A 15,932-nucleotide genomic window follows, 5' to 3' on the forward strand; every position below is an offset into this window, starting at 1 on the left:
GAGGGACGTAGTGTTCTTGGTAATGTCACTGGCTCCCCATTTCTGTACTTGTTAATGATAGCCTTCATGGTGTTCCAAGGTACATTGATTGTTTTGGAACGTCTTTTGTACCCATCTCCTGATCGATACCTTTTTAGAGTTAGATCCAGTACTGGCTTTAAAAGCTTTTTGCGGATCATGCTTTCTGCAGTCGTGTGAAAGCAAGATGATGTAGAGAATATCCTGAAACAGAAACAGCGATCTTTATTTGGGGTTAATCAGAATCACTTCATTGATTACAGGTGTATAATAACAACTTTTGAGCAATGTCACTTGCACCATTATGTGCACAACTATACAACCAGGTTAATGTAAGTTCTTCCTCTTGAGTAACTTCTTTACGCCTTTCAGGGTTGTGGTGGATCCAGAGCCTATCCTGGGAACACTGGGTGAGGGGCAGGAATTCACCTTGGATGTGACACCAATCACCAGTTACTGTGCATCATGCCACTCACATTCACACACTTATTCACACTTAGGGCAATGGCCAATCCACCCACTGTCACAATTTTGGGAGGTGGGATAAAGACACAGAATCGGCAGGAATCCCACAAGGACACAAGCAAAACTCAGGATCAAACCCTGGAGCTGTAACTCAAGCCACCACACCACCAAAGTCACATTTCTTGTATAATTTTATATATTCCAAATATCCATTACAGTGTAATATCCCCCAGAAAGTGGTTTCAATTTCTGCACTTGAAATGGCAGTCCATTTGTCTGTTTTAATGGTCCAACAATACAGAACAGGTAAACTGTTTGGCCATGTGAACGGTTCTAAGGTTCTATGGTATTGCTGGATGTGTGGCATTAACCATGGTTATAGAGATCAAGAGTCTGAAATTCAGACTTGCATTGATCTAACTTTTTCCACTTATTTCCATGCATCAACATTTAATTTACATAGCCACAATCTGGAGAGAAGATTGTTCACTAATACTCAGTGAAAAAACATTACTTTGTAAATATACGAATCACCCGAGGCCCTGTGTGTGCAGAGTTTGCATGTTCTCCCTGTGCTGCGGGGGTTTCCTCCGGGTACTCCGGTTTCCTCCCCCAGTCCAAAGACATGCATGCTAGGCTGATTGGCATGTCTAAAGTGTCCGTAGTGTATGAATGTGTATGTGAGTGTGTATGTGATTGTGCCCTGCGATGGACTGGCACCCTGTCCAGGGTGTACCCCGCCTTGTGCCCGATGCTGCCTGGGATAGGCTCCAGGTTTCCCGTGACCCTGAAAAGGATAAGCGGTATAGAAGATGGATGGATGGATGGATATACGAATCACCATAATGGCATTTTGTCGTTCCTTGTGCTTAAGCTATTTAAAATATTTTTTTTCTAAAACTTTTTTTTTCATGTGTGCATTTATAAGAGAGAGAGGGTTTCACTGCTAAAGGTTGAACATGATTTCTCCAGCTACTGTTATTCAGAATTAATATTACATACATTTAGTCCATTATGTGATACAAAATGGCTTTAAAATGGGAGTGAGAACAGAATTAATATTAAAATTATTGCAGATCTACCTCGGCTCTTAATTAGATCCCATGAGTATCTAGACTCTTCTCTGTAAGTGGAAGTAAGTACGAAGGAGCAAGAGGAAATAATCATTTGACATTGAATCATTATGTACTTTAATATACAGGCTAAAAATCCAATAAAAATGTTAAGATTAATAGATTCACTTATATTTTAATGATATAATAATAATAATAACTATTATAATTGTTGGTGGTGGTGGTGTTGATGCTGTTGTGATATTTATTTATTTGTTTGCTTGACATTATTTTTGTTGTTGATGATGAGGAGGAGGATGAAAGCTGACCACTGCTCCCTTCCAGGATCAGCCTAAAATTGTATTACATCTCATTCCAATTAGGCAAAGGTAACCTTTTGGATCAGAGCCTTTGAGTACAGATCTGGGAAGCCTTACCTCAATAATTCTCACACAACAAACCCAAATAAATGTGACAATTATTATGTGCTGTTCAAAGATCTTCCATTGAAGGTATTACGATAGATGTAGGAAACTGTATGCCTTTATCTCCTCTATTCCCTCTCCACACATGAACCACAACATCTGGCCCAGCTTGGTTGTTGGCATTGTTTGTAGATTCCTAAAACTCTAAGCACATTTTATCTTTTGTTTCAGGATGGTTTCGAGGATTCTCAACCAGGAAACCTAATGTCAAGGTAAACCGAATGATCCTCCTACTCTCAGAATGAAGAATGAATTTGCTTCCTTGTGTAACTTGTGTGATTTTTCAAGTGTTTTCACAAGTTTGCTTCAGATCTTCACAATTGCAAGTCTCTAAAAGTGTTGTGATAGACTGGCATAACATGACGTGTAATATGTAACTTCAGAACTGGTGAAGCATTGAGAGTTAGTTTAATATGCACCTTAGTTTCATTCCGCTATCAGGTTTGTCTGTAGAAATATATTTACTTCAGTATATATTTTTTCTTAAGTATATATCCTATCATTTAATACATTTGTGGTTAATTTATTTAACTTCTTTTTGCATGTTAAAATGTGTGAGTGGATGTAAGCAACTGCCAAATCCCTTGCAAGTAACTCTTACTTGGCCCCTGATTGATATTATTCTAAAAGGTGACATGATGCTAACAAAACATATCTGAAATGTGCCAAGAATTACTGTGCCCTTACATTAGTTGCAAACAAAAGTGAATATGATAAATTCCTTGGGGGCTTGAGGTCAGAAACAAACTTACACTCCACAAACTAGTGTTTGTTTTTGTACTCTGACATTGTAATAATTTTTTTATATTTTAAGGCATATTTAAAAAAAAAAAAAAAAAAAAAAAAGCTGTTACACTCTTTCCCAATTACTGTCAGGTTGTTTACTGAAAATCAGCTGGCAGCTTTTGATTCTCATTCGCAAGGTCGTTGCAAGTTGGTTCGGTATATTTACAACCATTTAACACAGTTAACACAGACCATTTAACAATAATGAAATGCCAAAGTGTCTGAAAATATTCTCAACTGGGTAAAGTTGTACCATGGACTGTAGAGTTATGGTTCTGTGGTAGTCACCAGAAGGTTGTGAGTTGAAATCCCAGGATTGAAGGAGAGCCACATTTGGGCCCTGAATGAAGGCTCTTAGTATTTAATACTTTTTCTTCTTTTCTTCTTCTTCTCAGTTCTATGCCTTCAATGTATTATAAGCTTTGTAACAGCCTGTCCTGTGTCAAGACCTCAGCTGTTGGTGGATTTAGTGCAGGCTAAATTATCATTATCATTAATATTATATATTATTAAATATTTGATTGACAAAGAAAAGAGTAAAAATAACATCCACTTTGTGTTTCAGCGTATACCCAGCTTCCAGCTGTCTGTGCACTCGAACTTTTATGGAGCTTTGTGGGCATCACTACATGCAAATGAGCTGCGTCAGGAACGCACTTTACACGTTATGGGCGATCAGCATACACTTGCGTGTATGAAGAAGATCAGCGTTTGTGAAACTTTTGTAAATCCGGTGGAAAATTTCAGTTCGGCTTGACTTACACAAACATTTACACACAGCTTTACTAACAGATTGATAAAGGAGGCCCAATGTGTCTATCTTTGAAAATATTGCAAGAAACTGTTTTGAATTGATTTCCTTGTCTTATAAGGAAAAGTAGGCAAGGGTTAATAATACTAATAATAATACATTGTTCACATTACAACAGTCTCCTAACTTTTTCCAGGCTTTGTAGGTATTATAGCAGATGTAATTCATAATGTGATATACAGTACAGTATGTGACATCCATAACTGTTTATCAATAAGGTTTCTGATGGATGTTTGAACGTACTAAATCCTTGATTTCTAACTATGTTTTGCAATGTTTTAAAAATGATTCCTTTCTCAATTCAAATTGGACTAAATGACATTGCAGAAAGCAAAATCTTTCCATAGTTTTATAATTTTGAAGCTATTATAACACTTTTGGGTGTTTGCAGTGAAATACTAGTGTTTACAAACTGACAGGTAGCATAGCATTAGCTAACTGACTGGCATTGTTATTGTCAGCACATTCAGACTCAAGCATAACATAGAATACATTTTGTAAATTCAAGATCATTCTTTCATTCTTGGATCTGCACCCTAGCCTGGGAACACTGGGTGTGAGGAAGGAATACTCCCTGTAGACACACATTCATACACCTATTAACACCTAAAGGCAATTTAGTATAGCCAATCCAACTCCTGGCATGTTTTGGAAGGAGGAAACTGGAGAACCCAGAGGAAACCCATGTGGACACATGGAGATCATGCGAAGCTGTACACCAGGGATCCTGGACCTGTGGCGTGGCAATGACACCTGCTGTGTCAGCATGCCAACGAATTAAAGTTTAGCTTTTTGAAGTAGAAAAGTAGCTACTGCCCTTTAATCAGTCTGTCCTGGAACACAAAATCAAGCAACTCCAATATATTCATGGTAATTTTTCAAAAATTACCACGATTTTCTGCAGATTTGGGTTCTGCAACCAGAGCCATATCACCTTGCAGTTCTCGCCTGGTTTCCCACCGAAGTTTAGCATGGGTGAGCCTGCCCCGTACCTGGATGGAAGAACTCCTGGGGAAAATTAAGGTTGCTGCTGGAAGTTGTAGTAGGGAGGCCAGCAGGGGGTGCTCACCCTATTGTTTGTGTGAGTCCTAATGCCCCATTATACCATACTGTAAAAACAGGATTTTGAATGAGATGTTAAACCGAGGTCCTGACTGTCTGTGGTCATTAAAATCCCCGGACACGTCTCGTAAAGAGTAGGGGTATAACCCCGGTGTCCTGACAAACTTCCGCATTGGCCCTTATCTATAATGGCTCCTCTAATAATCTCAATCCCGGAATTGGTCACATCACTCCCCTCTCCTTTCCACCAATAGCTAGTGAGTGGTGGGCATTCTGGTGGACGCTACACACAAGTGGTGGTTTGAAGGGACGTCATGTGATGTTATCACATTGTGCATTCAGCCAAAGTCCTCTCCAGTTCACTTGTGTCGAACATGAGTCCAGCTAAAAGGTCTCATTGACCAACAAACACTTTCACTGTGAAGGACTATGTAAGACAATTTCGTACAATTGTAATTTTGCCAGTTCAAGTAGTGAAAAAGCTATTAAAAGAACACCGAAAGTTGCATTGCGAATTTTGAAAAAACCCACCGCAAAATCAAGCTTTTTTTTTTTTTTGGTCGCAGCAACCACAAAACACTCCACAAATTATGTTAAAACTGTATAAACTCATTCATGCCATATACTCACGGTTGATCTATACTGAAATAAAAAAAAAAAAGTCAAGATTATTTATCCTGAAAGTGAATTTGATTTTAGGAAAGTTGTACAAACCTCATTACAGTTTTGTGGAACTTTTATCCAGTAAACCATTAACTAAAAAGCATACCTGCAGGGGTGTGTTAAATTTAGCTGAAGAAGAAACATTTGAAGTCAGCTTCTTCCCAAAGGCAACTCTGAATCGCTCATAACAATACTGTGTATATTTTTCTAATAGCATATATTTCAATTTATTGCTACTGTGTCTACTGAAGTGCGTGTGCACAGATGCTTGAAAATAGTAATAAAAATCTGAACATAACTTAGACACATTTATAAACTCAGCAAAGAAAAGAAATGTCCTCTTACCTTCAACTGCTTTTATTTCCAGAAAATTTCTTAACATATGTAAATATTTGTATTACCATAAAAACATTCAACAACTGAGACATAAACTGAACAAGTTTTACAGACATTTGAGGAACAGAAATGGAATAATGAGTCCCTGAACAAAGGGGGGGTCAATATTAAAAGTAACAGTCAGTATCTGGTGTATCCTGTATCCTCCAGCTGCTTTAAGTACTACAGTGCATCTCATCCTCATGGACTGCACCAGATTGGTCAGTTCTTGCTGTGAGATGTTCCTCCACTCTTCCACCAAGGCATCTGCAAGTTCTCCATCACGTCTGAGGAGACACACGGATACATGTAATTTTCCACTGCAAGGACGATCAGCTGTCCTTCCTGTCTCCCCGTAGCACCGTCTTAGACATCTTACATTACAGACATTGCAGTTTATTGCTCTGGACACATCTGCAGTCCTCATGCCTCCCTGCAGCAGGTCTATGGCATGTTCACGCAGGCGAGCGGGAACCCTAGACATCTTTCTTCTGGTGTTTTTCCAGAGTCAGTAGAAAGGTCTCTTTAGTGTCCTAACTTATTATAACTGTGACCTTATTTGCCTACCGCCTGTAAACTGTTAGGGTTTTAACACACTTGGTGTGTTCACAGGTGCCTGTGCAATAATTGTTTATGGTTCATTGAACAAGCATGAAAGACATTGTTTAAACCCTTTCCAATAAAGATCTGTAAAGCTTATTTGGATTTTACAAAATTATCTTTGAAAAAACAGGCTCCTGAAAACGGAAAGTTTCTTTCTTCCTTTTTTTAAAATTTTTTTTTGCTGAGTTTAGATGCAAGACCGAGCCCGGAACCCTGGATCAATGAAGCGGCAATGCACTCTACTGCCCTCATTATGTTTCTCTTCAACCATATTTCAGTAATTACCATTTTTGGGTGAAGTACTTCCTCAGAATATGTTAGCTTTCCCCCTAGGTTAATAATGTATGGCCATTTACTGCTATAGTTTCTTATTTAAAAGAATCACAACTGGTTCCTTGTTTTGTAGCATATCTGAGGTGTAATATTGCATCTCACTGAGGTTGTTGTATGCAGAGGGTCATCGTTAACATTCAAGGCAACCACGAACTCCAAGCATAGGACAAGAAGTCAAGAATGTACTTTTTCATGCTTTCACTGACCTAATTAGACACGGGCAGAGCTTAAGCCAATATGAGGTGAGGACACAGCATGCTCCACTAAGCTCTTCCAGCAAACAAGAGGGTTGGGGAGTGTGGAAAAGGGGTTTAACGTGACTCAAATCACATTCGTCATGGCTGGTTCCATCTGCTGCATAGAGGTACGGCCAGGTATTAGCTGAGAGCAACATGTTGTTGGGATTATGTGTAGTTCTTTCTTTGGGCTGAAGGAATCCTTACCTTGAACAACTTCATGTATTCATTCCCCTAAATTTGTGAGTCTTTATTTGTGAAATATACTGAAAAATCTGAAAATATGAGAATCTCCTACTGAAACTATGATTTAATTATCACTATACATATGTCATGGGGTTGGGGGTTCGAATCCCTCCTCCGCCCTGTGTTTGCACATTCTCCTTTGGGGGTTTCCTCTGGGTACTCCAGTTCCTACCCAAGTCCAAAGACATGTGTTGTAGGCTGATTGGCACTTCCAAAATGTCTGTAGTCTGTGAATGTGTGCGCGATTGTGCCACCGTCCAGGGTGTCTCTCGCCTTGTGCCCTGAGTTCCCTGGGATAGACTCCAGGTTCCCCTGTGAGCCTTTGTAGGATAAGTGGTCTGGAAAATGGATGGATATGTCTTAGGGATGCATCAATAAAATTTTATTTTCAGACGGAGTACAAGTAAAAGTGCATGTTTTTTTGGTAAAATGCGTAACATACTTAGTAATAGGCAATCGGGGCAATCAGTTAAGATGGTGATTGAACAGTATCAGTATCTTTCACACAGAACATGAGGCATGAGTGAGTGTAGTAATTAAAAATGACTGCAAGGTGCTGTGAGAAAAGTGTAGATGTTGGCGAGTGAGGAGAAATATGCATGTCTTAGTGTTCGCTGAACTGAAGTGTTCTCATGCATGACCGTTTTTATTCATGCTAATTTCACTGCTCCACGCTCGCTGATACTGCTCTGTGCACTTTAGATGGCTGCCTTTTGTGCTCTCTATTAATGATACTGTTTCAATGCCATAAGAGGTTTTATCACGTTATTTGTATTGGAGGAAAATGCTGTAGTTCTTGCTCTTGATATTTTTACAGAGGTTTGATTATTATTCATGAAATACATCTAGTCATAATCACTGTCATAATATCATGTGGTATTGGACAGGGGTATCAGAGCATTTTTTTTTTTTTTTTTTTTTTTTTTTTTTAATGAGTATGAAAAAATGTCCACAGTATTGGACTTTCACGTGGTATCGGTATCATATCAGTATTGATACATCGTTAATTCTGTATGTGTTCAAATTGGGAGTCATCTAGCCAATGTATTATCATAAATCTTTCATATAGAGATATAACAAAATTAAGGGGAATGAACCAATTCAATGAAATACTGGTGTCATATCACAGCAAACCAGTGACTACATTTCCCATCCCGCACTGCGGCCTACAAACATGGCCGCCATGGACCGCAATTCCCAGAACACTCATTCATTCTAATCACGCACACCTGCATCCAATCTCACACACAAACACACCGCAGTTTAAGAGGGCTTTCGAAGCGTTCACGCTTGGTGAAGTATTGAGTGTTATCACCGTACCAAGCGTTTGTACCCTGTTCCTCGTTCATGTGTTGATTCATGTTCTTTGATCTTGTTTCTAGTTTCTCGTTCTCGATTCCTGCCTTGCCTCGTTTATGCCTGTTTGCTGATCGCCTGAGCCTTTGCCTGTTTCTTGACCTCGCTATTGTCTCATGTTTTGGATTTGTCTGCCTGTCTCTCTCTAAATAAACTCTTATCTGCATTTTTATCCGTCCTAACCTCCATTATGTGGATTTCGTGACAACTGGAGTCTTATTTTGTGAAACATTGAGACTCTGTCCTAATATTATCATCAATCCTTACTATAGAAATGCTCCCACTTGCAGAATAAAAGATGTCACGTCTAGCCATGTACCCAAGGATTGACATTTTCAAACAGTTTCCCTTTAAGTTCACCCCAGAGTGGATAGTGTTATGTCTCCGCTGACCTTTAAGAACAAATACTTTGATAATATACAGAGGGCCTTTGTCGGAATCCCTTAAAGTAGTGTACGGCGTTGCCTCATGAGACCTTGAGGCAAAACATCCCAAAAATGGTTGAGGAAAAAAAAAAAATCATGTTGAATAGAGATGATGTGATGCCATTTTCCCCCATGGCGACTAGGGGTTTTGCTTTTAAACTGCCACCGGGCTGGTATTAAAAAGGAAATGTCATGATTTTGCAGGGAAAAGCTAAATGAGAATGGCTCATGAGAAGTATTACAGAGAAAATGTAAAAAGTTACAGTATATTGATGGGCTTTTTGAAGGGAACCTGCTGTATGCTGTAAATAGGATTCTGTGAGCATTGTACACCTTATTTCATGTCTCCTAGTAGTCCATTTGCACGTAATCATTTGTCAGACATATGAATTCAAAGCAACTTCCAAATGAGTCGGCATCCTATTCAAGCATATAGCTGAACAGTTGAGGATTTACAGTAATACTAAAAAGATGAACAATAGTTCTGAACTCAGCAACCTACTGCAGCCAGTGCATCAGTTGAATATAAGTTTTTATCTTAAATCAGGGTGTAAAGTTGGTCATAAATCATACATTGTCAGGACTTCATTTAAAACTAGCACAGTGTAGTATTTCGCTTGTGCCACAGACACTTAAGATAACTAGTACTGCATTTCTTTTTTAGTTCTGATGAGAAATGTTGGTAGCCAGTGTTGGGTCATTAATTACTAATCACTAATTACATCAATGTTGCATTTAAATGACTGACTAATTACTCTGTCTGAAAAGTAATTGCATTACTCATTACTAATTACTTGTTAAAATCCATATCAACATTGACCACATGGACAATGGAAATGAAAGTCTTCTGTTAATTCTGTAAATTTGAGTCAAACATGGAATAGTTTAGCCTATTAAGCAGAGCTTTTTTTTTAAACCATTTTAAATACAAAAATTGAAACGAATGATATAAACTGGCTTAGCAGTAAGAGCTACTACTTGGGCGAGAGGCCAATAGCCAATAACTATTTCCCTTGGACATAACTTACATTTTACCGTGACTTTCATGTGTCAAATTATGAAGTAATGGGAATATTTCCATTCAGCGAAACAGCCACTCGTTTCCGATCCTTGAAGTTGAGTGACTTCAGTCACCTGGCATGAACTCACGCCATGCATGCTAGCCTGCAGCTAACAAATTGAAAGTGGCAGAGTTAAATTAGAAAACTAATTTTCCTACAGAATTCCTAAAGTCTATACAGTATGTAATGCAAGTACATCATAAGTAACTATAATTTAATTACTTAAACATGAAGTGTGATCAGTTACTTTACTTTTTTCTGGGGAAAAGTAATTTATTTCAGTAACGTGTTGCACCTACACTGAAAAAAGCAGGGATCACCAACCTTCTACCTTCCTGCGGGTTTCATCTTCAACCAAAATCTAACACCTGATTTAGTTGATAAATGACTTCTTAATAATGACGATATCTATTTAAACTAGGCTGCGATGGAATTTTTATGTTCTCCTGGTGCAATGAGCTGCAGGTTACTAGCACAGAGCTACCCCTGCCCAATTCACAGTTAAGTATGATGTCTACAGAAGAGAAATGAAGCAATTATTTTGAAAGATTATATGCACAGATTTTCTCAAAACTAGACTTCCCTGCCAATTGTAGCCAACCAAAATCTAACTGGGTACAGGTGGGCCACTCTGCATGCCACCTTACACATTACACCAGGTGAAAGCTTGGAGGCATGAGGTGAAATCCTGAATTCACCTGTGTGGACAGTGCCATGTGGCAGCACTTCAAAGCGCCATGCTGGACGTGCTCGCCATCCCCACTCGTTTCAGCTGCCCATGCCAGCCAACGTTAATCTACTATAGAGGTGACACAAGGCTGGCATTTGGCCCATTATTAGCATGCCAAGCCCACACTGAGCGAACTGTGGGGCCAGACATTCAGTGTCATTACCTGTGTGGACATGAATGTGCTATATGGATTTTAAGTACGATTCTACTAGTAGTGCGTACCACTAGTACGTAGCATCCACCTGGATGATGTGACGGCAGCCATAGTGCGCCAGACACACCACACACCAGCTATTAGTGAAGAGGAGAGGAGAGTGATGTAGCTAATTCAGAGATGGGGATTATTAGGGGGCCATGATAGAGAAGGGCCAATGGGGGAATTTCACCAGGACACAGGGGTTAGACCTCTACTCTTTTACGATAAGTGTCCTGGGATTTTTAATGACCACAGAGAGTCAGGACCTCGGTTTAATGTCTCATCCGAAAGACGGTGCTGTTTTTATTGTATAATGTTCCTGTCACTATACTGGGGCATTAGGCCCCACACAGACCACAAGGTGAGCGCCCCCTGCTGGCCTCACTAATACCATTTCATGAAGATGAAGACGTGTGACTTTCTGCTATCTTCTGCACAACATGTAATGCGAGTTTGATATGGTCTTTATCATTTGAGTTTAGGTTTTGTTTGGTGATTATAGAAATGCTATGTGTGTGTCCTACAGACATTCTGGGCTTTAGATGTCTTCTGTTCTTGGTTGTCTCATGAGAATTTTCCATATGCTGTTTCACTTTGCCAATAACAGCAAAGATTGTCTTTTAAAAGCAGTTTAGCCAATAAGAGAGGCTTACATCATCCAGTTAAAATAACACTTTCATGGGGCACCATTTAATGCAAATAGAGCATATTTCTTGTAAATAATTAAAGCATGGGCAGCTGGATGAAGGTGTTAAATGATTGTGAAGAAACACCAGTCTATAGGGGGAAAAATGCATTTTTCCTGCTCCATCACCATGATTGATGACTCGAGTGCTTCCCAGGAGCAACATCATATGAAGTGTGTAGTGGAATGTGAAGGAGCGTGAAGGCACATTTTACAGCAAGATCATTTCGTCATGCTTTTAGGAAGTGTATTAAAAGACAACACAAAACTATGACACAGCTACAGTATATAGTCAGTTTGGTGTTGTCTTTTAATACAACTTGAATACAGTGTCCTCCACTAATATTGGCACCCTTGGTAAATAAAGCAAAGGCGGCTGTTAAAAATTGTCTTTATTGTTTAACCTTATGATCTTCTGTTTAAAAAAAAAATCACAAAAATTCAGTGCTCTCATGAATATCAAACAATTGCACAACACAGGTATATCCTAAAAAATATCTGTGATTATATATAGGTGAATACATGGCAAGGGATTGTATTGCCCATGAGTTACAAATGATGGAATAAGACAAAAGTAAAAGGCTACATTCAATTGTATGTAGAATGATGAGTAAGCTTTTCCACTGGGAATTTATGCTAGGCAGTAAGAACATTTGGCAGATTTACCATCTGTCCAAACATGGTAAACATCTGGGTGTACTACTTTTGCAAGTATGGTAGAATCACAAATTATCAAGTAGAAAAAATAACTTGATCCTGTTAAGCTCCCAAGAACAGTTGAGAAAACATTAACATCAAACCCGTTTATTATAAGATGCAAATATGCCAGTGGCTTTGCTATAACTACAGCAATATATCTTTTGCTACAGAATCAAATGTGCATTTTAAAATGAAATGAAATACACTTAATTTAATATTAAATACCAAGTTATACAAAATGCAAGTCAGTATTACTGTGATGCACATTTAACATAGTGGAAAATAAACAAACCTTTTTGCAACAAGGACCTGTTGAGGAGGATTTATCAAGTCCAGCTCATAGCACTTCTGGTCACCAAAGTTAACTTTCTTGTTTTATTGTCCTATTTTCCGACAAGATGACAAGAAATGACTTCTTAGGCTGGCAGAAAAATAAGCAGCTCTCAGATTAGCATAGATACTATACAATAAGGTAGACAATAGGCCTGTGATCGATTGACAAGTGAGCAATGCGTCCTGTCAGCAGTCTGAACAATGCATGTTAAGCAAAGGGAGTTGGGCCGATGATGAAATGGTTCATAAAATTATAAAATCACGTGACGTATGAGGAGAACTAACATTTTAACCCAAAGCATACATTTTTCCAAAAATACTGAACATTCTGAAGTTCTATCTCAGAAAAGTGTCTTTGGTCGTGCCCGGTGTTCTGTTCCAAAGATGTTCAAGTAAACTTTGTGAAGGTTCAGTTCCATAAAATTCACATAAAGGATGAAATGTATGGATAGGGGTTTCAAGACAAATATGAAATTTAGTACCGCTTCAAAAATTAAAGGAGCTTGCACACTATCAATTAACACAAGCAGTGTGGCATACTCCATGAGCTGTTTGCCTCGGACTGTACAATAAGGTCTAAAATAATTAGTCAACTTTTTGCTCAGTATTGAAATTATAATCACTATTATTTATTACAATTATTTAGCATATTGAGGACCAAAGTAATACAATGTAATTTTTATTTTTATTTTTTTACATTGTATTAAAAGCTTAATTTAAAAAATTGGATTAATCGTTCAGCCCTACAATAATCGTGATGTGAACTCTGCTGTTGGATTTTTGCACAGTAGAAGTAGACTTTAATCCAGGCATCAACGACTAGAGGACCACGGTCTATCATGTTAGTTGCTTTTTTGGACGTTGGTAAGCAAAGAATTTAATGTAACTGGACCTTCATAAATTGTAATTGAATATCCTCTGCTGTAATCTATTATAGTCTAAATTTATTAAAGCTTCCTCAGCTGCCATCATGATTTGACTCAGTTTGATCAGATGAATCTTGACAGGGTCTAATGGCAAATTCACTGAGTTGTCAAAATATGCTGAGCGTGAGCTAAGACCCTGTCCAAAAAACCCCCAAAAAACCTATAGTCTCATATTCATTTCTTTCAGGCTGCTCTTCAAGGTCTGGCCTCCTTTCAGGCACAGCAAACAAGAAAGATTGGCTCAGCTTGCTCCATTTCATACCGAATTGATTAATCACCTATTCTGCGCTACGTTTTACCTAAAAAAAGAGATGCCTTTTTTTTTTTTTTTTTTTTTTTTTTTTTTTAACCACACAAGTCATTTGTTTTTTGCTGAAGGTTTCTATTCTGGTTACTTCAGCCAGGCTCCATCAGTCTCTAGAGATGAATTCCAGCCTATTAGAGCAGATCATTACTCTTTACGGTAGCAGAAATGCAACCGGCTACCACACATGGAGAGGGATCAAGTGGGGGGTTAGAGAGGTAGCGAGAAACCTGACAGGCTGTTAGTCACACACGGCTCCGCTATTAATCAACATCAGCATGAGTTAAGGATTTAAAAAAGATCTCGTATTTGTAAAAATCTGAGAGAGCACGGCAATGTACAGTTTATTTTCACCATAAAAGAAGAGTGTTATTTATCTACCATGTAGATGCCAGGTAATCTACCATGTTACAGTGATGCTTGTGCTGTGACTTCTAATGGGGTATGTTACGTTATCATTTTGACCTGTTTTTATAGCGACGTAGGTAAGTACTGCAGTTGAAAAATGCAATTAATACAAAGTGACTGTTAAAAAGTTGGTTTGATTTATGGTAAAAGCTCCGAATGCATTTTCCTGATTAGACACAGCACCTTTTTTGGTTTTGTAATTGAGTCAAAATGCATTCATGATGCTTTTTGGTTGCTTTTGAGTGCTTAATTGCTCACTGAGGGCGGATTCTTCTGTTCTTTATTACTTAATTAATTACTTGCTGAAGCTTAAAAAAAAAAAGTGTTATTTTTGCTTGGCAAGGGAGACATGATGCCATGTACAACAACAATGGTTTCCCTTAGTTCCTTAGTGGTAACTAGGGATGAACAGAACATGTTCTAAACACGATATGAATATGCAGAACCCAAACAAAGTCTTTGTTCAGTTACATGAATGTCACAGCCAGAGTTCACACACATTCCAGTGTTTACCAACTGTTGTTTGCAGGGGCATAGTGATAGGGTTCTGGTTTAGGCCACACCCAAATCTGAATATAGACATGGATATCTGGAGCAATAAACAGATAGTGGAATTGTGTCATGATTTATCATAATTCATTTCCATAGCTGGAGCGCATGGTGTCTTAGTGGTTAGCATGTTTGCCTCGCACCTCCGCGTTGGGGGCTCGAATCCCATCACTGCCATGTATCTGCAGAGCTTGCATGTTCTCCCCGTGCTATGGGGGTTTCATCCCCTAGTCCAAAGACATGCGTTTTTTTCCCGTAGTGTGAGATTATGCCCTGTGATGAGTTGGTGTGCCCCGGGTTCCCTGGAATAGGCTCCAGGCTCCCTTGCAACCCTGCACAAGATAAGCAGTATGGAAAATGGTTGGATGGATGGATGGATGGATGGAGTTTCATATCTGCCAAATAAACAAATGAATTCATTTATTTTCCCTCACAGTAGATCTGGAATCTATCCCAGGTACGCTAGGCACAGTGTATGTGAGTATACCCTGGAAGGGGATGCCTGCTCACCGTAGGGCATCACGCATATATTATTATTTTTTTTTTACCTAGGGGTAATTTAAAGTAAGCAACCCACCTACCAGCATATTGTTTGAGACATGGGAAAGAACTGCCGAACATTGACTGTGCTCAGAACCCTGCTGCTGGGAACACTATTTGCTGTGGACCAAATAATTACCTTATAATTTTGACTATAATTTCTACTTACTTCACATTCTTTATAAACTTTATAATATAACATAAAAGAAAATGGTGCGTAGGACAATGCTCCTGTAACAGTAATTGTATTTGCTAAATTATTCCTCCTCCTCAAAGAAAACGCGAAAACAATTGTATACCGGGACATCAACAAGGCCCTTACAGACTGTTTATGTACTATCGAATTATTAAGCAAACACCAGTTATTCTGCTTCCCACATAATGAAAGAGAGAATAAAAGGCTGTCAGTGACGGCTCTGACATGCAGAGGCTGTTCCTCCGTCTTGCGTTTCTTCTGCTTGAAGTGGGAAATGCTATTCTTATTCGGCTCAGCGTTGACCTTTTCTGCTAAGTGAGTGTTCAGGCGGAGGCAGGGGAGCTGCACTATCTCTTCTTTGCCTCCCCCGATTCCTTGTTCCTAAACAG

At 38.8% G+C, this 15,932-nt stretch overlaps 1 protein-coding gene across 1 annotated transcript in view; it reads left to right on the forward strand.

Annotated features, from left to right (window-relative positions):
- The window catches only part of dock3 (dedicator of cytokinesis 3), a 233,896-nt gene that overhangs the window by 63,938 nt on the left and 154,026 nt on the right, over nt 1–15,932 (forward strand). Inside the window, exon 3 of the mRNA XM_017450749.3 lies at nt 2,192–2,232. Within this exon, the coding sequence (XP_017306238.1) occupies nt 2,192–2,232 (41 nt within the window). The remainder of the gene's footprint in view (nt 1–2,191; nt 2,233–15,932) is intronic.

The sequence above is a fragment of the Ictalurus punctatus genome, chromosome 21 (assembly GCF_001660625.3).
Source record: "Ictalurus punctatus breed USDA103 chromosome 21, Coco_2.0, whole genome shotgun sequence".
NCBI classification, from domain to species: domain Eukaryota; kingdom Metazoa; phylum Chordata; class Actinopteri; order Siluriformes; family Ictaluridae; genus Ictalurus; species Ictalurus punctatus.